This window comes from Pituophis catenifer, unplaced genomic scaffold (genome assembly GCF_029215685.1).
Source record: "Pituophis catenifer annectens isolate HBS135680 unplaced genomic scaffold, rPitCat1.0.hap2 SCAF_2, whole genome shotgun sequence".
NCBI lineage: Eukaryota > Metazoa > Chordata > Lepidosauria > Squamata > Colubridae > Pituophis > Pituophis catenifer.
The window spans coordinates 125,292,219-125,318,156 of NW_027256882.1; the positions used below are offsets into that span (position 1 = coordinate 125,292,219).

Below are 25,938 nucleotides of genomic sequence, written 5' to 3' on the forward strand. Positions count from 1 at the left end.
ACATAGCAAAGTCCTCAGTATTGTTAAGGAGAATGAGGATAACATTTTTGGGATCCGGCGTTGCATAGAACATCTATGATTTAGAAGGAGTGCAATTATAGTGGAGTTTAAAGGGTGGGAAATAGATGAAAAGAAAAAAAGGGAACCTAAGTAGCTATTGAAGCACAAGAAAACCACAAAACAGCCATTGTATTAGAACTCTGATTATTCCCGTAAGCATTTTGGTTAATTTGTGTCATTTCATTATGTAATTTATGAAGGTATGCCACTCGCTCAAGGAAAGAAGCTCTTGATTGGCATTTTATATTACAGATCTCTTCATAAAAGAATCCATTAAAACACATACGGGAATAAATACTTCACAAACCAACAATTCTTTTGACGTTATTTCTTGGTGAGGGGTGGAGAATAGGAACTCAAAAGGGGAGAGAGAATGTTGAAACTCAAAAGGCATTGTACCCCAGGTAGTCATACAGTCTAAAGCAGGGATTCCCATTCTTGATAACTTTAAGATGTGTGGACTTCAATTTCCAGAATTCCCCAGCCAAGCATGGCTGGTTGGGAAATTCTGGGAGTTTGAAGTCCACACATCTTAAAATTGCCAAGTTTGGGTGGGAAACCCTGACCTAGAGAACCCAATGTCTTAAGGTGAAGTCATTCCTCAAGAGTAACTATTGCACACTCAGCCTTATAAGAAGTTATAATATAAATGTTCATTTACAGCAGTTTCTAGGTGGGAGGACTTCATCACCTCCCATTATTTTTCACAGTGGTCATGCTGGCTGGAAAATTTGGGCACTTGATTTAGAGCGCCTTTATTTGATCTGGTGCCCTCTAGAGATGCTGGCCCTCAACGCCATTCATCCCATCCAGCACAGCCAGGGATAATGCCAGCATAAAATTTTGGAAAATTGAAGTCCAGTCTATGCAAAAGGCACCAGGCTGGGAAAGAGTGATTTAGATGCCATTTGCATTCCTTTGCAGGCTTGTCTCGTCTCTTCTTGGAGGACTGCTATTAATCTAGGCTTTGTGAAAAGACTATCACCTCCTGTTTCCCAGGCACAGGGAGAGGGGGGAATGAATTTGAACTCATTAACTTACCTGTGCAACCTGGTGAACCGTGCTGTGCCCATTCCCACATAGCTGGCTGCTTCAGGCCGTGCTGTGTTGGTATGGGGGATGGGGCAAGCAATCGCCAGCTCCTTGGGGTCTTTTTTTTTTTTTTTTTGGTTAAGCCATTGCCTAGCAACTGCAACAGGAGCACAGCAAGCCATGGCGTCCTCCCAGGCAGAGAACAGCTTTTTTTACGAGAGTGATGACTTCACCTTTGAAGAGAGGAGCTCCGTGTATGAGCTGCAGCTGGAGAGGCTGAGAAAAGATGGAAAGGTTTGTGTCAGGGCGAGTGGGAGACATCATTTCAGAGGTATACAATGAGTCCTTGGTCCGTGATGGTAGGTTTCAGCTTCTGAGCTTTACTTGCTAATTTCTGTTCACTTGGGCATGGCAAGGGGCTAGGGCTGTTCTTTGCACAGAGAAAGCTTTTAACATAGTTAGCTACAAACGCCATTGTCGGATGCAGAGAAGAATTCAGGCATGGTATTTAAAAGCAAAGACAGATTTGGAGTGTGAGTGTGTGTGTGTGTGTGTGTATACACACACACAGACCGATTTAATTCTACTTGATTGCTAATTGTCACTTTTCTTGCTTCGCCTTAATACAGAGGACAAAAGAAAGTTCTCTTTAAGGTCCAATTCCTGAAGAGTCAAGTTCTTTCTATCCAGAGAATCATTTTGCAAAAGACAGACAAGGGATCTCCAAAGTAAGCCCATTCAGAGCACTTGTATACACATAAGAAAATATGCAAGCATGTCTTTTCATCCAATGCCAATAACTCTTTTTAATTGGAGAACATTGTATGAAGTAAATAGCAATACGCAAACACAAATACCCTAAATTGAAAGGGCAGTTCAAGGACCTTGGTCCTGTCCAAATGTTTTATCTTCTGTATCAGCCTCCCTAGGAGTATTCTAGAGAGGACTCCTGGAAGCCCCTAAATACATGTTAATGTTACAACTTATGAAGGGTGGTATAAGAATGCAGGGAGAAGCCCCAAGGAGGGATCCATTCCCACTGGCAAATGGTACTGAAGACAACTATCACAAGGGCTACAACTCAATTCCACAGAAGGAATGCTGGATGGGGGAGCATTTGAAACATGCCCCAGAGTAGGCGGTAGTCATCCATATTTATTTGGCATTAATTACACTCATCCCTTTAGAGCAGGGCTGTCAAGCTCACGGCCCCTGGGCCGGATGCATCATGTGCTCGCCACGCCTGGTTTAGTGAATGGGAAAAAAGTCCCGATATGTCAAGTGACGCCACTGTGGTGATGCAAGTTTGACTTCATTTGGAACCAGAGTAACCTGGGTCCAAACAAATTGACAAGTGAAACTGAGAACAGGACATCTTTGTTTTATTAGAATAACTTTTTTTTTTGCCGCCTCCAAGCTGCGACTGGAGATATCTGGAGCCTTTTCCACTTTATTGCCTTTGAGATGTGTGGTTCTACAGCCCTAAGAGGAATTAGCTAACTCAGTATTGCTAGATAAAGTTGTTCCAAATCTACTCAGAATAAATGGAAGTCTTGTTTCCTGTGATTTTGAAACTATTAACAACAGTGCAGCCTAAAAAGGCATAATGCCTTTTTTCCCCTGCTGCCCCATTTCATAATGTACTCATATTTAGCTTGCACTAGCACTCCAATAATTCTTCGTGAGTTCTATTCCCAAACACATATTTCTAGCCTATATGTTTTCTAAATGAAGAATTGCCGTTGGTCACTGTTAAATTACATTGTTATTTAGAGGCTATTGCTCTAAGCTCTGTAACCTTTGGGTATTTTTCTAAAATATTAGCTATTCCATCGGTTTGCATCATCTGCAGATTTGATATTATTCATTCCCCTCATCTCTTCATCCAAATACTTAATAAAAAATATTTTAAGTGGCTGAACAAAAGTGGAGAAAAGTTCAATTTACTGTTTGGATGCATGCAGGAGCTTTTCCCTTGGGTTTTCCCTAGCCAGGAAGAAAAGAAGGCAAAAAGATGTGCTATGTGACTTCATTGGAGAGTCATGACTTTAGAGTAACCAACATCAAAATGGTTTACAACTACTCAATGTCACCCTGGGTGCATTGGATTTAACTCTTGGAAGATGATAAATAAAATCTCCCTGCCTGCTAAACTAACTCTTACCAGAAGCCCAAACTTGGTTAGATCTATGCCAACAATCCACATTGCATCTCTGAATAGATCCCCTGAAAATCTTCCCTTCGCCTTTTAACTAATTTTAATCCCTTGCCTCCTTAACATTTTTATTTTTTTATACACACAGTTTTATATTTTAACATTTTATTGTGCACTGCCCAGAATCCCTCTTCAAGGGAGGTGTGGAGGGGGGGGGGTGTTCAGAAATTTGCAAAGTAAATAAATGAAAATATAACCCTCACCTTACCTGTTTTGAACTGGTAAAACTAGAGCTGGGTGTTTGTATTATATGTCAAATGTTGCCAGAGCAACAGCTGCCCCATCTAGCTAAGCTAATGCCAAAAGACAATACAGTCTGAGAGCCAACTGAGCATGCCTGATACTGCTTCTAAGCCACTAAAACCATACTTCAACAACACACTGTTTTGTATGCCCAGAACTCTGCCTGCCTCAGAATTAATACAGTGGGTAATTGTGCCATTATTGTGCCATAGGCTGTTGCCTTTCAGAATCTGGTTTTGTAGAAGCCAGGTCACAATGTTGAGATTTAATGCAGGCACTTTAGCTCTAGGAAAGCACAAGAAAGGCACTGAAATGTGGGGGAAACGGGATGAATCACCCGATGAAGAGGAGAGGACCAGTTTTCTCAACCAACTCCTCCTGGATAGAGTCCTTCATGGCGCAGAGGATACTGTAAGTATTCAGGGCAGGATGCTATTGCTTTACAAGGAATGGAGAAGGAGGGGTTTGTGCAAGTCATTCACAGTGAAGAGGAGGGAAAATAGGAAGGATTACGCATCTGCAGGAAATATAGAACTGATGAGGGTTAAATCAGCATGTTTTTGAATGCAGTTATCAAAGGTAATTCTCCAATTTCATTGATTTCATTGATTATAATAGCAAAATCTAATGCAAACTAAACTTAAAGAAAATAGGAGTAAAACATGCAAAAAGAAAAAATATAAGAAAGAGAAAAGTATATAAACAATGTAGTAGAAATAGCAATAATGCTTAAACTTATATACCCCTTTACAGTGCTTTACAGCCCTATCTAAGTGGTTCACAGAGTCAGTATATTGCCCCCAACAATCTGGCTCCTCATTTTACCAACTTTGGAAGCATGGAAAGTTTGAGCCCCATCAGGATTGAACTCCAGGCTGTGGCCAGAGTTAGCCTGCAATACTGCATTCTAACCACTGTGCCACGACGGTTCTAGTAACTTTTTCTGAAGTTACCAGGATCCCTTGTTCCATCTTTTATCTCTAAACAAATATATAAGACACCTTTTCAGTCCTGGTATTAGCAGAAAGTCCGTGAAGGGTTGTTGGAAGTAACAATCTACTTTGTTTAACTTTGATCAAATACACCAATTTTATGCTCTTTTCCTTCTTGCAGTATTAAACTTTATTTTATACAAATATTGTCATTAGATTTGATATTTCTTCATTTCTCTTTTGTCCCATCACACAAAGTTCTTCAAGACGTTAGCAAGCTCTTTTTGGAAAGGCAAAGGGAAAAAGCCTATCCAGGTCATTCTCTTGATTTGCCGGTTGCATTTCCCTTTTAAAATTTAAAACCTCAGCCTATTTTGTTTCTAGATCCAGTGAAGAATTTTTTTCTAAGCCATTCATTTAGCTTGACAGTTGCAAATCCACTTTCACTGTCATCTCTATCGTGACAGATAAAATTAGTTTTACATTCATTGTTTCTTCAATAACATCTTTTGGTCATAATCTAGCCATAAAAGCAGACATTATTACTGCCATTGTTGATACTGTGGCTACTATTTTCTGATTCCATTCTTCAAAAGTCTCCAATACTTTTTCCGTCATAGCATTTTGCATTATCTTACAGGTCTGTATATCTTTCCTCCACCTACAATGTTTTGTCCCTCTAATGTCCAGTTTTTGTAATCATGAAATTGCTTGTTTATGTCATATCTGGATATATTTCCCATGAGAAGCACATTGTACTTTAAAATCAATTACCAACTCCTATTGTAAAACTTTCAGTTTTCCAACTTTCTTTATACAGTTAGTACATTTACAGCTTTCTACAATCAAAATCTTATTTACAGTTTTGCTGTTTGCTTCAGATTCTTTAAATTCTTAAGCTTCTGATTCAAATGCCACCCCCCACTAAGGATTGAAAGCAACCTGGTGTTTTCAAACTTCAAGCTGTCTAATAGCTTAGTAGTAGCTAGTGAACAATTTCAAAGTGATTAGAAAGTGTGGTTGTGAACTTAGTGTTCTTTAAAAGTCTCTGTTGGAGATGCAAGATGGTTAATTCTGTAGTTTCCTGGCATTCAAACCTATGGAAAACCACTGTCCTGCAGTTTCCTCAAGAGGAGCAGATGACCAGAGATCATGTGGGCTATTTCTCATCCTTTCCTTATGAGGATCCAAGGAACCCGTCCACTCGCCAGTTCATTGATCTTTGTTGCAGTAACATGCATCACTTTTACAGAGTTCTCTTCAGTTTTACATACTGCTCCCAAAAGTCCCCAGTTATCAAATGTAGAGTAATATGGTGGCGACTCTTTGGACTCAGTTTGTCCACTCCCTCCACCTTCTGGCAGAATGGACAATGTCCTGGAATGATGCTTTAGGGAAATGATGCCCTTCCTTTTCCCACTACATGAAAGGAGAAGAGAAGGGTCTCTCCTTTGGTCTTGCTCTGTATTGAGAGGAGAAAGTGACTGCCTATCTGCAGGTGCAAAGATCCATGGAAACATTATTCCTTCTTCCTTCACCCAGAAAAGGGGGCTGTTTTTCCCCCTGCTCTTTTCACTACTAAAAGATGGCAAACTAAACTTAATACAGAAGTTTTTTGTGCACCCTTTTTTGAGAAGTCAGATTTCAATATGAGCACTTAGCTGAGGTTCTATTTTCTTTGTGGAATACAACAGGATGATCTTTACTATCCATTGTCCCTTTGTTAGATCATAGGCGTTATCTCAGGGCAATCCCACCTAGAGATCATCTACTCATCTTCAATTATAAAATGAAGATGGTTCAGAGTTACTCTTTCCTCATCTCCTCATAGCATACAAAGGTCATACAATGCAGTCGCCAATGCTGTGGTGAAAAATGGAGCTGCATAACAACTTCTGTCATTCTACTTTGGGAATATGAGGTTCAGGTTAGGTTCAGAGGGAACTTCCGTCTACTTGGACATTATAGTTCTTTCTTCATCCCTCTGCGCAACAATTTTCTTTTCCAGGCTACATAAAAGGTGGTGATCCCAAGTTTTAATGACATCTTTTACAGTGTATGGGCAGAAGTGAGATATATCATATTGCAGCTGTTCATTCAGAGGTTGGTGGGTAAAGAATAACATAGAAACCATTGCTAGGTCTTTATACTCCCTTGCTGAAAATAACCAAGAGAAAAGTAAACCTTACCCACAGACATATGCAACTACATCTTGGCTCCTAAACACAATCTTCAGAAGTAAATATGTATCTGTGACACTTTCCTGAGTATCTATCCAGCTACCTGTTGAGGAATGGGCCACTGTTTTGTCTGCCTTCTGTTATAGGAGTGTTTTGTAACTGGTTACATCCACCCTGGCAATTAGATTGTGGCAATGCCCATAATATGGTTTCCAAAGATCCAAAATACCCACTGATCCCCATAGCTGGGAAATCTTGTACTACATTTCTTAATGATCACAATGTTCTGGAAAATACAGCATTTTGAAATCAATATGATTCTAAACAATAATATGCAATATGAAATCTATATAGATTGTGGGTTTTTAGCTTGCTATTAAATGTTTTCAGATTCCAATAATCAATTAAATTCTGATTCATTGAAGACACTTATTTACGGCAATACAATGACCAAAATAGATGTTCAGTTAAGATAGCATCATTCTCTTCTTCAGTTGCCAAATATTTGGAAGGCAAAGTCTGCTACATAAGGCTTCTTCCAGTCTTTAGCATTTTGATCTTGGGAATTATGCCAGCTATTGCTATATTAATTAAAGGATGTGTGAGAAGAGGAAAAAATATGGTAACCCACAGCATGGTCAAAGAAGCCAATTCAAAACTGTGCATGTCAGAGGCCAATGCAGACAGTCATTGTATGTCTTAATTTTTTTTTCATCCACGTTCCCATTGTTCTACAAAGTTTAACACATTCACACACACATACCAAACATACACACCACACACACCCCAAGATACAACACACCTATTCCTTATATAATGGCCCATACATATGATAGCCAACTCAGGAAAGGTTATAACTCTCATGCATGCCTCACTTTCATCATGTATCACTCTGACCACATTCAGCTACCATTCTTCAGCGCTCTAGTCAAACAAAGCATTCCATAGTCCAAGCTTACGGTACTCTCCAGGGGTGAAATCCAGCAGGTTCTGACAGGTTCTGGAGAACTGGTAGCGGAAATTTTGAGTAGTTTGGAGAACCGGCAAATACTACCTCTGGCTGGCCCCAGAGTGGGATGGGAATGGAGATTTTGCAGTATTCTTCCCCTGAAGTGGGGTGGGAATGGAGATTTTGCAGTAACCTTCCCCTGCCATGCCCACAAAGCCATGCCCACCAAGCCACACCACACCACAGCCACACCCACAGAACCGGTAGTAAAAAAATTTGGATTTCACCACTGGTACTCTCCTTATTACAGATTTTTTTCTAAATCAACAAAGATACTATAAACTTTGTCATGTTTCTCAATGACCCTTTGTGGAGAAAAACTCTGCACACATCCTGCTTGGCATAAAGCCACACTGCACTTCCTCTTTCTACCGTTTCGATCAGATCTTCCCCGCACACTTAACTCACCCTGCTAAAATTTCCGCATTTCACTGTTGGCTAACTTTCCCTTTATAAAAAGAAATGATGACAGCAGTTTTCCAATCATTAGGCACAAGAATAGATCTAGTTTTCACATACACTTTCACCAGATCCCACAGCTAATTCAAAAGCAAACTACATTCCTATTATATTTTCCCAGTTGTGCCATCTACACTTGCAGTGTTGCTGTTTTTCAATATTCCCATCTAAGTTATGACTTCCTTTTCATCGTTATTGTTTTCTTGGACCCTACCATTTATAGCATTAATTTCCCTTTCGCTGTTTGACTTATCATATCACTTCCACAGAAATATTTAAACTCTTCCTAACATTCCTTCAATTTGGTTTCACCTCAAAGATAATTTTATTTTTAATTCCATTCACTTTGCTGGAGGCTTCTCTCTTAGTTCTTTTACTCATCTCCAAATTGTTTATTTCCATCTAAATTGTTCTGCAATTTTCCTCTATTACTCTTAACTGTTCCTTGCTCATTGCAACTATTCTTTTTTCTCCCACTCATTACATTACTCTACTTTAAGTCTGATTTTCTGCAGCATTTTAATGCATTTTTTTCTAATCTACAACCTTTTTTTTCACTTTATTGTTCCATCTAGTATCATTTGTCATGCTTCCCATTAGTTTAACTCTACACACACCTCTGGCACTCTATAACATCTTTTCAATCTCTCCCAAGCAATTTCCAAATTCTCTTTTTTTATATATATTTTCCATTCCTGTGTCATTGAGAGTTTAATATATCTTTTAATATTTTATTTATTTATTTATTTATTTATTTATTTATTTATTTATTTATTTATTTATTTATTTTATTGAATTTGTATACTGCCCTACTCCCGAAGGACTCAGGGCAGTGAACAGCCATAGAATAAAACATATAGATACAAAATTTTAAATAAACTAAAATGAATTAAATAATTTGGCTGAACAAATTTAAAACCCCAATAATTTAAAACCAAATTTAAAATTTCCATTTAAAAAGGGGAAAGACTTAGGTCCGGCCAGCTTGATGAAATAAAAAAGTCTTTAGCGCGCGACGGAAGGTACGCAGATCCGGGATCCTCCGTATCTCCGGGGGAGCTCGTTCCAGATAGTAGGTGCCTCACAGAGAAGGCTCTCCCCCTGGGGGCCACCAGTCGACATTGTTTGGCTGACGGCACCTGGAGGAGCCCCTCTCTATGGGAGCGTACTGGTCAGTGGGAGGCTATTGGTGGTAGCAGGCGGTCCCGTAAATAACCAGGTCCTAAGCCATGGAGCGCTCTAAAGGTGATAACCAAAACCTTGAAGCGCACTTGGAAGACCACCGGGAGCCAGTGCAGCTCGCGTAGGAAAGGTGTTACATGGGAGCGCCACATCGCTCCCATCACCACCCGCGCGGCTGCACTCTGCGCCAGTTGGAGCCTCCGAGTGCTCCTCAAGGGGAGCCCCATGAGAGAGCGTTACAATAGTCCAGACGGGAGGTGACGAGTGCATGAGTGACCGTGTGTAAGGAGTCCCGATCTAGAAAGGGACGCAACTCCCACATAGACATATTTTCTCTCCTTGCAGTTGTTCTACCTCCAATCTAGATTCTTTTATGCTTTTTATGCTTTTATGCTCAGGAGATGCTCTCCTGAGCATATTAAAAAGTGTTACTTTCCATATGCAGAACCTCTCATCTTCATCCTTATAATTTTTACCAATTTTCTTAATATTCATAATAATATTCATGTCTCCTAACAGTCAGCTTCCCAACACTGATATCACATCCATATGGACTGTTGCACAATTTCCTCCATATTCACTCATAACCCTTCTACTATTACTATTTATTAGGATGTAGTGTGCAACTGTACACATCCTTTGAATTTATTCATAACTAAACCTACATCTTCCTTTCCTTGCATGTATTCATCACCGCCTCTGCTCAGGATCAAACCATCTCCATTCACGTCTGTTATGTTTTTCTCCTTTCTCTTAGATTCCCAAATATACATGTCTATTTTTTTCTTTCATTTCATTGTTATTTCCTGTTTTTGCTACCTATTCCCTTCCATTCCAAGTCACAACCTTCCATTTGCCACGGCCATCACCATGTGAGTCCATAGATGCTGATCTATGTTGCTTATGACTTTGGTCACCTAACTACCTTTAATAAGTAGCTTTAATAATACCCTTGCCACTTGGAACATGCTCTGCTAATAGTAAAGACAGTGTCCATCAATTGTGATGAACTTTGTTCAGTATACTACAAAGGCAACAAAACCTAGTTCTACCCCAAGTATGCTTAGATCCAGTGCAAACTAAGTTCTCTGCTTTGGAGAATACCTTGCAAGCCAACATCTTCCTACCAACAAGGAGGTCTTTGAAGTAAACCAACACATAATGCACTTCCCTCGGTCATCATGTTTACTTACCGGCATATAAATAACTCTAGATATTAAATGGGGCCAGTAGGCATTCATAACAAAATATAAATGATGATACTCACAATTTAGAGATTTGTTTGAAACAGTTATTTGCTTGAAAATCAAAAGACAAAAGGAAGCAGGGGGCTGATTCTGGGATATATTAGAGGAGCTTTTAGGAGAACCATCTCAACCCTCTTATGTTTTTTTTTTAAAATTGTTTATTCTTCAAATGGGTAGCTACTGTATGTTCAATTGCAGCACTCTTTTTGTATGTCAGATTTCCAAATACCTCTATTAGCTGCTTATCCTTGCCCTGAACCAATGGAATCAAAAGCTTTGTCATTCAATATTAGGGATCATAATACATACATAGAATCTTATCTATTCTTATTTGAGAATAAGCTATCGTAACATCCTTAGTAAACATGGATAGGATTGGTCAAATTCTTTAAATAAAAAAAACCTGGCATGCTTGATAAATGTTTATAATTTCATACTCTTTTGATAGGGCTAGTATAGTTCCTGTACCTGTACATCTAATACTGGTAAGGTAGAAAGGATTTGATCTTGGCAAGCTCTGTTTTAATGGCAGGAGACAATATAAGAAAAAGGGTTTCATACTTCATGTCCTTTCAGCCAGCCCTTGCATGAACAATGAGCTAAAATGTTTCTTTAAGGCTAGACACATAAGAAGACAGGATGTCTAGCACAAAACACATTTTTTCTTTCAGAGAAGAAGCTGAAGTACGATATGTACATTACATCTTCTTTAGAGAAGAAATAAGCAGTAATTATCACAAGGTATAAAGCAAGGCTTTTATCAAATGAAGGATCAAAGAAACATCCAGAGCAGGCTTCTTTTCAAACAAATGAGCTTCTTGCTGTTTTATTTATTTTAGTTAGAAAACATGATAAGGAAAACAAATACATTTATTCTTGTCAGAGGTTCAAAAATGCAATTTGTCAGGAACTATCCCTATCATTTGACAAAGTAAGGCAGTTGCCAAGCAATGGGAAGATTATACAGGCAGCTATTTTCAACACATGTTTTTCTCACTGGCTATATTGAGCCATTTTCTGGGTATGCAGAATACATTGAACCATAAACAAACCCAAAGACCTGGGTTTGAACAGTTGCAATAACCTTAAAAAACAAAGGTCAACCAAATCTTTGCATAAAGGCAATTTAAAGATCTTTAATTGACCAAGAAAGCATGTTTTCTGAACATGGTCCTACTTACCCTTCCTTTTACACCAGCCTATTATTCAAAATTGTATTGGATGTGGAAGCATGATTTAAAATAAAATTTTATCTTCAACATTTGTGTGCCCACCCATCTTCTGGATCAGTGTTTTTCAACCTTGGCAACTTTAAGCTGTGTGGACTTCAATTCCTAAAGTGGCTGAAGTTGAGAAACACCGTTATGGACTGTTTTTGTATGTGAAATGAGAGGCATCATACTGACCTTTACTTCAGGCTGGCCTTTTTTGAGCCAATGCTGCAAAAAAAAAAAAAAAGCTTCATAATAAAATTTATTAAAATATTTTACCAAGTCCATTTTTAGCCATAATTTGTTTAAATAGGTAAAATTTTATTCTTCCCTACATGAAAAACTACATGGCTGATATAGTTATTGTTTATTTCATTCATTTTAAACATTTGTGTGTCCACTTGTCTTAAAAAACAACTTTGGGCTGCTTACAGCAACAATATTTATCTCCTGTCAGCCTCAGTCTTTTTTTAAAAAAAAAATATACATCAATATCAATGCATGAACAGTGAGGCATCTGGGTATCATTTCTTTAAATACAAGTAGTAGTGATAATAATATTATTTGTTGTTTAAGTCATGTTTATATAATTGTAATGTTATTATACATATTTATGTTAAAATATAGGCCTTCATTATTTAATTGTTCAACATTTTAATCCTGTCATAATAATAGCAATATCATTAAAACATACATAGTGTCACCATCTTTCAACATCTAATTCTTATATCTAGCTATTACTTTTAATATATTATATAAACATATACATATTATTCCCCCTATTTCTTGTGTCTGCCTCTATTCTAGCTCCTAATAATGCCAATCTTATGTTACAAAACATTTCCTCTATCCATCATTTCTTGCCCATTTTAATATTTCAATTCTTTTGACTTACCTCCCAAATTCCTTCCTTGGGTCTTCTTCTCTATCTACATCTTTCCTGATTAACTTAAGTATTTCTTCCATCTCTACTAACTTTCACAGCCAAGCCTCCAGAGGATCTGCCCAACTCTCCATTTTCTTTTCAAAAATATCTTTCTATTTGCCCAAAATCATTTTTTGGTCTTTTAGCATGTACTTTCCCTGAATTGCTTCATTAATTTTTATTACTTTCTCCTTCTTATCTTCCTGTTTTGTTTGTTGTTTTGTCCATTCTATCTTTTTCCCTGGTCTCTCTATCTCCTATGTTTCCTGGGCTTTTTTTATCATTATTCATTATCCCTTGTGAAGCACTTTCTAGCTTCCCATTTATTATTTATTAAATCCATTATCTCCCTGTGATTCCTTGTCATAGAATCATAAATGCTTTGGAACATTGCCACCAATTCTTTTTGCAACCCATTTATTTCCCCCTGTTGAAACATCTTTCCTCCTCCTCCTCCTCCTCCTCCTCCTCCTCCTCCTCCTCCTCCTCCTCCTCCTCCTCCTCCACCTCCTCCTTCTTCTTCTTCTTTTTGATAAGTCCAAATATTGCTCAGTAGTCTGTCAATGGTCTATCACTGCCCCAAAGTCTCAATTATCTTTGCCCTCAGACAGTTGATCTGGAAACCATTTACTCAGTCCTGCTGTTGCTCCTCCGGGAATACAGTAATATAGTTCTTTATATCCCACAAATAGTCAATTTAGATCTTTTTAGGTAATCCAGGAAAATTTCCAAATGTCTTCTTAAGTCCCCTCTATAAATTCCCTGTGAGCCTCACTCATTACCTGTAGCAATATCACCAAGTACCCAAGTATTGAGGAATTGCAAACACTATCCTTATCTATAACAAAGGAAAATGGGTGATTCCACCAATTACAGACTGATCAGCCTCCTCACCCCAATCGGCAAACTCTATCAAGACACCTAGAATGGAAACTCCAAGATGGCTGGAACAAGAAAACATACTTGCAGAAGAGGAACCCAGATTTAGATTTCAAAGCATCTCTTGATTTTATACTTTGAGCTAAGCTATGGGAAAAACTGGAGGCCTCCTTGACTGACTGATATTCATCTAATATGTATGCTTCATTGAGAAACATCACTCAAAATATGATGTATCCCTCGGGCCATCTCACCTATGAACCTGAAACAGAAGAAGGTATAAAGGTTGCATATTGGCTCCAGTCCCATTCAACTTCTATATAAACTTCATGGTGGCCCACCTCCTTGACACAAACTTTCATTCCCCAAAACTAGTTGGAAGACACATCTCTGTTTTACTCAATGCAGATGATGCAGCAATACTCTCCTGTTGGCATTAAAAGAGCACTGAGAGCACTAACATGGCATTGCAAGGAAGACCAGCTAGAAGTCCTCAGAAAACCAAAATCATGGCATTTGACAAAAGACCCAAGAACCAATCCTGGGGGATAAATGGACAGAAGACTGAGAAGGTCTCCTGTTTCACATATCTGGGAGTAGACCAACAATAGGAAACCCCAGTGGGTCTACATTGCTAAAAACACACAGAGAAGCTCATCTGCCATCCTTAGATTCCTCAAAAGAAGAGGTGGCCACTACATTCCTGCATCACTCATCCAATACTCAAGAGTCATGCCAATAGCACAATTTCTCTGTGAAGCCCAGCTGGGCCAATTTTGCTGACCAATTTAGAATTAGTCAGGTCCAAATTTCTAATATCAGCTCTTCAATGTATCTCTAACGCTCCCCTGAGACTAGAGGCAAGCCTCATGGAAGAAGGGCCTAAACATGACCAAACTCAACTACTGGTTTAGACTAGCCTCCTCCCAGACTTTGCCCCACCAATTGTGAGGGATGATTTTCAGTCCATATGAAAAAAAGATAACGACAATGAATTTTTCATCCTTCGGCTTCTTCCCAGGTCTTCTATTTATCATGGGATACAATCAAGTCAAAGCACTCATTAAACAGCACGTAGCATACACAGAACACCAATTAAACCTAACTAGGTCCCCAACCTTTATTGCCGCTGAGCACAACAGACACTCTGCCTCCCCAATAGCATACTTAACTAGCTTTGAAATTCCTAACCAACCTGAGGGCTTTTCCTCTGGCATAAGTCATGCCCTCTCCTCAGCTGTCCTTGAAGGCCAACACAGGAAGGAGGGGGAGAGACAATGCCCCTGTGGCTTTGGACAAGCAGAAACAACAGAACGTGTACTTCTCTAGTGTCTGTAGTAGAGAGACATTTGTAGTAGTCTCATCACACCATTATTGCATAAATATTCAGGGTGCACAGGACAATTTTACACTTCCCTGCTGTTTTCAGACATCAACCCTGCTATAGCATACAGTGTTGCCAGGTTGTGCACAGCGGTGCTTAAAATCCATCAGAAACAACTTGTGCCATAAACCTGTTTTAATGAGCGCGTAGCTTGTTATTTTAGAGTGATTTGTATTGTTATGGATTTAGTTTGCCACGCGTCTTTACACCCATCCATTGTTCCTATCCTTGCTTTTAGATTCTTTTTAAAATTCCTTTTAGATTGTTGTTTTTATATTTCCTACGTTTTGATATGTCATTTTTTATTCTGATTTATCTTTTATTCTTTTCAATTCTTCATACACCATCCTCCTTTTGCTGGTCTTTGGCTATAATAACGGTTTGATTTGATTGATATAGTCTGTCAACAATATTTTTTTAAAAAAATAATAGGTTCCTTTTTTTCTCTATTCTTTAGAAATCCCTTCTCCACAGGCTGATCTTTCTGGCTAAGATCTCGCCAGACCTGGCTGATAAAAGGTATTTGGCCGGTAAGTAAAAATTCTTGCTACTGTTTTCTTCAAGAACATTTTGAAATCATTGTCAGAAAGTTCTAGAATGGAATGGGTTGGTTTGATAAATACATCCCGAGCTTCTGAAAGCCAACAGCTGACTTGAAAGGTCCTTCAAATACACAAAACTCATGTAAACTCTTTGGATGAGTATAGAGCAGTGTAGGGCAGAGAAGTATCCAACAAATAGCCCTAGGAGTAAATTTTTCCCTGCAGAATGTTGACGCCTAGCTCAGACCTGGTTTTGTTTAGTTATATCTCACCTTTAGGGATGCGGTGGCTCAGTGGCTAAGATGCTGAGCTTGTCGATCAAAAAGTTGGCAGTTCAGTGGTTAGAATCCCTAGTGCTGCGTAATGGGATGAACTCCTGTTACTTGTTCCAGCTTCTGCCAACCTAGCAGTTTGAAAGCATGTAAAAAAAATGCAAGTAGAAAAATAGTGGGAAGGTAACAGCATTCCGTGTGCCTTTGGCATTTAGTCATGCAGGCCACATGACCACAGAGACATCTTTGGACAGCGTTGGCTCTTTGGCTTTGAAATGGAGATGAGCACTGCCTCCTAGAGTCGGGAATGACTAGCACATATGTGTAAGGGGAACCTTTACCTTTACCTTATCTCACCTTTAATATTTTTACAAATAAGTCAGGATGGCAAGTATACCTAATTCTCCTCCCTCCTTCTATTTTCTCCACAACAACCCTGTTAGATAGGTTGGGCTGAGAGAGAGTGACTAGTTCAAGATCACCTTGCTGGATTTCATGGCTAAAGTGGGACTAGAATTGTCACTCTCCTAGTTTTTAGCCTGGAGCCTCAATCACCAGACCAAAGTGATGATAACCAGCTGATGATCAGATATCATCTGTCTTTAAACAGATGATTTAAAGAGGGTGCGTGTTTTTGCACCCTCCTCTCCCTTGCTGTTTTTAAAAGTAAACACTGAGTTTTGTATGGATAAAGGGGACAGAAGCCTATGATGTTATAGCATCGCCAGGCAGACCCATTAATTTGTGAAGGAATTTGTGCTTGCTTCATTTCTCCTCAGAGTACTGGGAACAACTGTTTCTGAATTTGCAACGCCAGTATTGTCAGGGAGTAGGGGTCACTGGCCTCTTGCTTCTCTACCCTACCTACATTATACACATACTAGAGGTAAGCTCACATATGTGTGTGTCTATCTGTGTCTGTGTCTATCTCTGTGTATGCATAAAATAAGCAAAAATGCGATGTTTCTAACACGAGGATTTTGTGGGAATGCCATTCACGTTCATGAACAGTTTGAGCATCCATTTATAGCTTTTTCAATACTCCCTTTTATCTCCACCGTTATTCAAAAAGCCCAAAGTGCCATTCAGCTTTCTTGCAGTGAGAACTTCTAAACTGGAGTAATGAATGGGAAATGTTTCAAGTGAAACTAGCAACTGCCTCCATTTTTCCTCTGCAGATAAATGCCACATAGACTGTGAGAGTAACCTTGAAGAATAGAAAGAAGTCTCTTTAAGACAATGGTCAGATAAGAGAGTCCAAAGCAAGAATATAATTTGAGAAAGAGTCTCAGACTTGACCCTATTTAGCTTTCTTGAAAATAAAGGCAGGAAGAGGGGAAGTATATATAGATTCTGTCACTGGAAACTTATAATAAAAGTAGTTTTAGCAACCATAACTTTGATCTTGTGGTTAATTGTCTGTGGAGATTCTCAATCATCCAAGTCATAGTTGTCCCAAAGATGCTTTTTCCAAAAGGCCATTGGACTTTCTTGGGTTTTTTTCTTTGATAATATTTAATTTCTCTTCCAAGAAGCTTCTTGGGTGAGAAGCATAATGTTTTCAAAGAAAAAGAAAGAAAGTCCAGTTGCCTTTGGAAAAAGCACCTTTGGGACCCCTCGGTTAGGACTATCTTGAAGACTGCCAGTCCTAGACCTGTTTAGGTTTAGACCTCCTAAGGAACTTAAACTGGTAGGAGAAAACTGACTTACAACTAGCTTTTCAGGATCTGCACAAATGGGTGTAACTACACTTGTTCATTACTCACATGTGTTCATGTTCATTGCACAGAGATTGAATAGACTGTTTCTCAAGATTTCAGAACAAGAACCTTTACCCACAAAATCAGATACAATAATAGTGTCTGGTGCAGTGGTGAAATTCAATTTTTTTTACTACCGGTTCTATGGGCGTGGCTTGGTGGGCGTGGTGTGATTTGGTGGGCGTGGCAGGGGAAGGATATTGCAAAATCTCCATTCCCCCATCCCACTCTGGGGCCAGCCAGAGGTGGTATTTTCTGGTTCTCCTAACTACTCAAAATTTCCGTTACTGGTTCTCCAGAACCTGTCAGAACCTGCTGGATTTCACCCCTGGTCTGGTGCCTGAAAGGATTGCTGAATACAAGTAGTCCTCAATTTATGACCACAATTGAGCCCAAAACTGCTCTTGCTAGATGAGAGAGTGAAATTTGCTCCATTTTACAACCTTTCCTTAGCAACATAGTTGTTAAGTGAATCACTTAAGTTTTTAAGTTAGTGACATAGTTATTAAGTGAATCTGACTTCACCATTGACTTTGCTTGTCGGAAAGTCACAAAAGATGACTCACACCCTCCCCACCAAGATACTGCAACCGTCATAAATATGACGAGTTGCCAAGAGTCTGCATTTTGATCACGTGACCATGGGGATGCTGCAATGATCGTAAGTGTGAAAAACGGTCATATATCACGTTGCGGTGCTGTTGTAACTTCGAATGGTCATTAAATGAATGTAATTCGAGGACTATCTGCAAGTGGAAGTAAACCTGGAATTATCACAACATGTAAAATACTTATCCGGCTCTTCTTATTTACATCTTTGGGGGTGAGCCAACTAAGTCACAGCCATTTTATCACACTACCTGGAGTCTAACCTCTTGTAGTTTATAGCCCGGAGAAATTGTTCCTGTTTAATTAAAACATGAAAACTTGTATGCTAGAACAAGTTTCTAGAAAACATTTGGTGAGGCAGAAGAAAATTGACCTTCTTATTAAAAGCAAAAATAGAAAAAAATAAAAAATAAACAAACCCCAGGAAAAGCTGTTGTTGCTTGTCCCATTAAGTCCGGCTAGTGACAGTCTAGATGAGAAAAAGAAAAATATTCCCCTCCACCTATCTGCTTGGGTGTCTGCTTTACCACCTAGAAAAGCAGCTTCCTTATAAGATTAGATCTTGGACAGCCTACTCCCAACAGAAGTCATCTGCTGAAAACGGCCCTAGATCTCAGGACCTGGCGTTTAAGAGCAAAGCTGTCATGAGGCGGCATCATGACCAAGGAGTAATTTCAAGGAAGATTGCCTCTCTGGGACTACCTTAGGCAGGTCTTGGAGAATAACATCTTTGAGAAAATCAATTACTATGCATCACTTCATGGTACATTTTAGATTGGCGGCTATAACAGACTTTTACAGGTGTAGAGGGCTGGTTAAAATGATCTCACCCTCAAGACCCTGATTGATTTGTAGAATAATGGAGGCGATCCGTTTACACTATAACTTCCAAGCATTTCTTTCTTCACAATTAGTCCCTTGGTTTACTGTGCAGGCCAAGAGTAATGAAGCATACGGGGCATCAGTGAAACAAAATGGAGAAATTGTCAGGATAGATCAGAGTGAGCCCAATTGAAGGCTCATTTGGAGACCTACTTCAGAGCATTGGTAATAGAAAAGAGTGCTTATTTCTCTGATATCAATGCATCCACACCGAACAGCCAACATACTTCTTACATACTGTGAGGCATCAAGACGTTAGAAGAAGTGAGGATCTGGAACAATGGGTGGCTCATCATAAACCATTCTCTGCAGAGAAACTTGGCTAAGATTAAGTTTGATTTATAACTCAGTATTGCACAAATCATAGGGATGTAACTTTATTAATTTTGAATTGTTTTCAGTTGATAGACAGCATGTGTGGAGAGATGAGGATTATTACCTGCTTACTTGCACCTTGTGTTTTCTAAATTACAAATGAAAATTTCTAAATCGCAAATGGGAAGTGATCAATAGTCCTAATGGAGGGAGGGGGGGGAATACCTTCATACCTCTCTCCAGTCTATAGAAAGTAGTGATAAATACTTGATTGACCCAGGAAATATAAATGTATATGTTAGCCTCATTCAATTTCTGGAAAGGTGGATGACTGTAATTCCAGGGGGTTGGAATCCCCTGAATTGATACTGTCAGATGTAAATGCCTTATTCTCTAATGTGTAAATAATGTATATATGGAACATCAGGGGTTAACTTATTCTTTGGACTTTAATGTATTCATAATTTACCACTCCCATTCCTGGCTCCACCCCTTGTATATATAAGGAGCCATCCTCCCCATTTTCCTTGCTTCTATCTTGAATATTCAGCGAATATAGAATGCCTATTATGATTAAAGAGAAATATATTTAAATCTCTAACTTCTATTATCTTTATTGAGTCTGATCCTGAAAATATTGCAACAAGCTGGTAGCAGAGGATGGTTAATTGACTCAATAAGTAATTAAAAATGTCCAAGAAAGATAGGCCCAACACCAGGGCCTACAGCAAAGAAATAGAAACTGATCAAGAGATGATCAACGAATCCACTAATGCGATTTCGAGAGAATCCGAAGAATACACCACTGAAGAAGAAGAACTGATGAGTGAAAACAACGACCAGGAAGAAATTGAGATAGAAAATAACGAACTCAGGTCAGAGATATTAAAGATACTAAAAAGCCAAAAGAATGATGAAAGCCTCATCGCGGACCTCCAGGAGATGCTGAGGAACAGCGGAGCAGCGAGAGAGAAAAACGTCATTAAAGAAAAACCCAAAGATCAAAAAACTGTGAGTGAAATGACTACTGAGAAAATAGTTGTAAAAAAGAAAAGATGTGACCTCGCGCGAAATTTTGAATGGCAGCCATCTTGGTTTCAACGAACTTCAAAAGAGAGTGAAGCAGAGCCAATCAAAACGCTCAGTTCAAAATTTCTGGCGCGAAAAACGCTATCAGACGAAGAAAGTGAAAAAGAAGTCTCAAACTCTTCAGATGAACCAAAATCAGAAAGTGAAGACGATTTAACAAAGTCTCAAGTAAAGTCAGCAATGAAAACGCTTTTTGCTGCTTTTGGGCCAAGATTGAAAATCTCCAAGACATCAACGAAGAAGCAAGAAATCAAACCGACAACTCAAGACCTGCATGCTCCCATCCTGACTTCGAAAACGACGACACCCGAGCCCAGAGAGCCATGCCGATTCCGTCCTACACCGCAGACAGAATCGAGTGCCAGCGCACACAAGAGAAAGAGAAGAACCGTCGCCATCACCAAAGCCCCAAAAACCGAGCCAGAGACCGACTCATCTGAAGAGGAGCGGATCGAGAGAGCTGAAATGGAGAGAACCTTCCACAACGGCGCCAAAGAAGAAATGAGCAACGCGCATGTGCAAAACTACGTAGACGGCCCCGAAAGACTTGAACTGGCCAGAGAACCGCGCAGACTCGTTACAAGCATCCCAATGCCGTTCTGTAATTTCCTGCACTTGAGAGACCACGGACTGCCTCAGGTTGTAAGTAATGGACAAAATAATGTGGGGAACTTACCCAGTGACTTCCCAAAACTTAGAGTTGATGGCATTAATTTACAAGAGTGGTACCAACAGCTTCAGGTTATTTTCATGAAAGAAAATTTACTATTCTTTATAACTAGTCCTCCAAGAAGACCTTGGACTTTAAAAATAGATTGTTTACATCATAGAGCATTTTTCATAATAATTTCTAGCGTGTCTCCTGCAATGTATCATAGCATCAAACCAAACCTAACTGTATCAGAAATAATTCAATGCATGTTTAATCTATTTCACAGCGATAGCGTAGCCACAACCACAAGAATGTCTAAGGATTTCTTTTCTTCTAGAGTGAAACCAGGGGTTTCTATAAGTGAGCATTTGATAAATCTAAACAAAATAAGAGCTGAGCTGCAATTGAGGGGGGAAGTGATTTCAGATCAAACAATGAAAAGTGTTATTATCAATTCACTTGATCCATCATGGGATAGCTTTATGTCACACTTAGATACCATTAATTTGGGATATTTATCAATAGAAAGTCTATCTAACAAATTGATAGCAGAAGACAATTCAAGAAAAAATCGTTCCAGTAACCAAACAGAACACAAATCTTTTAGGAAAGTAGTCTTTCAAGATAAATATAATGAGGCCTTTAGATGCCACAATTGTGGATCCAGGGAACACAGTAGAAGAGACTGTCCCAAAGTCCCAAGGGAGAGACATAGGCCAGAATATAGGAGCAAATACAATTACAGACAATCTTCCACAGATAGACACAAATATAGAAGTCCACCAAATTACAGAGAAAGTAGAGGGGGTAGAGAAAATTCAAAAGAGAGAAAATCTGGGTCACTAAATGGGCTAAATAAACAAGACAGCACCAGAACACAACAAGATGAGAACAATAATTGGCTTATTGATTCTGGTGCAACAAATCACACCACTAACAACAAAAGTATATTAACTTCATTTACAGAAGATAAGTTTGTGATAAAGGTAGCTAATCAAGAAAAGGTTCAAGTATTAGGCAGAGGAAATGTGACCTTGCCTGGTTTAGGGAAAATAGAGGGGGTATTATTAATCCCAGAAATACCTCACAACATACTGAGTGCTATAAAACTAAGCAGAGAATCTGACATCAATATAGTTTTCTCAAAGGGGAAAGCAACTATAGAAAAGAACAAAACAAATGTAGGTACTGTGATGATAAAAGGGGGTCTACCCTATCTGATAACCAAAGAAAGATGGTTACATAACATTGATTCAAATATGGAAGATTGTATTGAAGCAGATGATGAAAATGTCAGTAACAGTGACAATGATGAATGTAAAATAACTCATGATAACAAAAATACACACAATGAGAAGAAACCAAAAATAGGTAAACCAATTCATGATGAGTGTGCTCACATCTTACATAGGAAGTTAGGACATGCAAGCTTTCCCGTAGTACAAAAAATGACTGAACACGCAGAAGGTGTCAAAATAAAAAATTGTGAAAATTATTTGGAATGCTCAGTATGTAAATCCACCAAACTAAAAACCAGTCCCAGACCAAAAAAATCTAACAGATCAACTAACAATATTTTTGATTTGGTACATATGGACTTAGTTGGTCCATTAACTCCATCAATTACCTATAGAAAACGTTACTTCCTAACAATAGTGGATGATTACAGTCGCTATGGTTTTGTTTACACATTAAAGCACAAGGATGAAACCTTTCAGAAATTTAAGGAATTCTACAAACGCATAGAAACACAGCATAATATCAGAATAAAACAAATTATGACAGATAGGGGATGTGAATTCATGTCTAAAGAATTCTCCCAATGGTTAAAGGATAGAGGGATGCTACATTTCACGTCCAATCCATTTTCTGCATTTCAAAATGGGATTGCAGAGAGAAAGAATTCCACACTACAAACCATGATTAGATGCACATTAGAGGATGCTGGTTTAGGCAAACAATTTTGGTCAGAAGCCTTACATTATTCAAATTACACTCAAAATAGAACATGGTCCAGTATTGTGAATAAGACACCATATGAGGTGATGTACAATAGAAAACCCAAATTAGCACACATGCACATATTTGGAGTTACTGCAGACGTACACATACCTAAACAATTGAGGAGAAAGGGAGAAAACGTATCCAGGAGATTAAGATTCATGGGATACGAAACTGGAACCAAAGGGTACAGATTCATTGATAATAATAACAAATTTATAGTATCCAGAACAGCTGTGTTCCATGAGCAGGCCAATTGGTCTAAATTGCACCTTAATGAAATATTTCCTAATAAAAGCAAAGATAATATATCTTGCGAGGAAGGAACAACAGAAAATCAAAATATTAACAAAAGTAAGAACAAAACCAAAACTTGGACAAATAGTCAGCATAAAATAAAGACAGACACATTAACAAAAAAGGAAGCCAGATATTTGCATGACAACCATAGCAAACCTGAAAGAAATATTAGAAACAATAGAAACCAAATACCAAATAAATACAAAGATTACATAATGCATATGGATGGAGAACAAATAACACCTAATACATATGAGGAAGTATTGAAACTTCCCCGTGAAGAAAGAGAAAAATGGGAACTAGCTATGGAAAAAGAGATGGAAAGTTTACAAGGATTAAATGTATTCACACCTGCGATCGCACCTAAGGATAAAACAATTATAGGTACCAGGTGGATTTATAAAATTAAGAATTTGGAAGGAGGTAATACCTTATACAAGGCCAGACTAGTTGCACAAGGTTATGCACAAAAATATCCAGAAGACTATACTGACACTTATTCACCAACAGTGAGAACAGAGAGTGTCAAAACAGCTCTTGTAGTAGCATCTGCACTCAATCTGGACGTGTTTCAATATGACATACAGACTGCATACTTACACGCAAAATTAGATAAGGAAATATATGTAAGAGCACCACACAGTCAATACACTAATAAGAACGAAATTTGGTTATTAAATAAGAGTCTGTACGGATTGAAGCAATCTGGCAAAAGATGGTACGATTGTTTGGTAAAAGTACTTAAGACCATGGATTTCAACGCCACCACTGCTGATAACTGTTTCTTTGTAAAAAAGAGTAATGATCATATTGAATTTGTATTAATTTATGTGGATGATATTTTATATATTGGAAAGCATAAAGAGAGCAGGGAAATCTTTGTAAATAAGTTAAACGAACATTTCTCATTGAAATCACTAGGTAGAGTGAATAAATACCTTGGTGTACAAATTAACAAAACTAAAAGGGGATTCAAACTTACTCAGAAAGATAAAATCATTGAACTCCTAAACAAATGTAACTTAAATAATGCCAAAACATGTGACACACCTATGCAAACTGATTTTCTTAGAAACACTGATGAATCTTCCCCTGAGTTTAAAGACAACACATTTTACAGATCAGTTATAGGTTCACTCCTTTATATATCTAATTGGACTAGGCCAGATATTGCATTACCTCTCAATTTATTGTCAAGATATGTTAGCAAACCAACCTTGTATCATTGGGAAGCTGTCAAAAGAATTTTAAGATATCTGAAAAGTACATTAGATTTTTGTTTAATATTGGAACCAAACAATGACAAAGAACCAAAAATTACTTGTTATGCTGATGCAGATTGGGCTGGTGATACATCATGCAGAAAGAGTACCTCTGGTTATGTTTTTCTATTGAACGATTGTCCAGTTTACTGGTATACTGGTAAACAAGAACTGGTAGCCACTTCTACCACAGAAGCGGAATATGTTTGCTTGTCTAAAGCTGCAAATAACCTTGTATGGTTCAATGATTTGATCACAGATGTTTGGAAGAAACCTACTTTACCATTTATTATGCATGAAGACAATAAAGCGGCCATTGAAATATCTAGATCCGATGCAATTGGACAAAGGTCCAGGCATATTGATATAAAATTTAAGCACGTGAGACAACTATCTCAAGACGGATTCATCAAAGCAATACATTGTGATACTTCTGAACAATTAGCTGATATATTAACAAAACCCTTACCTTCTAAACAACACAAATATTTAACTTCTAAACTATATGTATTATATTGTCCTGAATCTGAATGTAACTGGTGTTGTATAACGAACCGGCATTTAGAGGGGGATTTGTCAGATGTAAATGCCTTATTCTCTAATGTGTAAATAATGTATATATGGAACATCAGGGGTTAACTTATTCTTTGGACTTTAATGTATTCATAATTTACCACTCCCATTCCTGGCTCCACCCCTTGTATATATAAGGAGCCATCCTCCCCATTTTCCTTGCTTCTATCTTGAATATTCAGCGAATATAGAATGCCTATTATGATTAAAGAGAAATATATTTAAATCTCTAACTTCTATTATCTTTATTGAGTCTGATCCTGAAAATATTGCAACAGATACTATTTATCTGGACTGAATTGCTTTCATCTAGGAAGAGAGGGGACTACAAAACTACTTAACTATCTACTCCACAGGTTTCAAACTCGCGGCATCACATTGCCATCACATGACGTTTCACGACCCTTTTCCCTTTGCAGAAAAGGGGTGGGTGTGGCCTGCGGGTGACACATCCAGCCTGCGGGCCGCCAGTTTAACACCTCTAATAATTCTACTCTATCTTAATAGAGGCCTATCCCAGAACCTAGATGTAGCAATGCTAACTCTTCTGGCCTCATGACAACTTTTAATTCCTCTGTCCCTAATTCCAGAAAGGTGGAATTTAGCCTTCAGGGTAGCAGTTTGCAGTTTTCTAGTTTTTCCTGGTGGACTGAGGTGGTGCTGAGGTGTGTGTATGTCTATATAATACTTAAACTGTTGATCTAGAGCTGCTCTACATAGTTC

The 25,938-nt window shown here is 38.5% G+C and overlaps 1 protein-coding gene across 1 annotated transcript in view; it reads left to right on the forward strand.

Annotated features, from left to right (window-relative positions):
• Window positions 1-3,640: 3,640 nt before the first annotated feature.
• LOC139310337 (testis-expressed protein 47-like) overlaps window positions 3,641-25,938 on the forward strand; it is a 39,561-nt gene continuing 17,263 nt past the window's right edge. Inside the window, exons 1-3 of the mRNA XM_070934496.1 lie at window positions 3,641-3,961; window positions 15,416-15,488; window positions 16,552-16,658. Of these exons, the coding sequence (XP_070790597.1) occupies window positions 3,641-3,961; window positions 15,416-15,488; window positions 16,552-16,658 (501 nt within the window). The remainder of the gene's footprint in view (window positions 3,962-15,415; window positions 15,489-16,551; window positions 16,659-25,938) is intronic.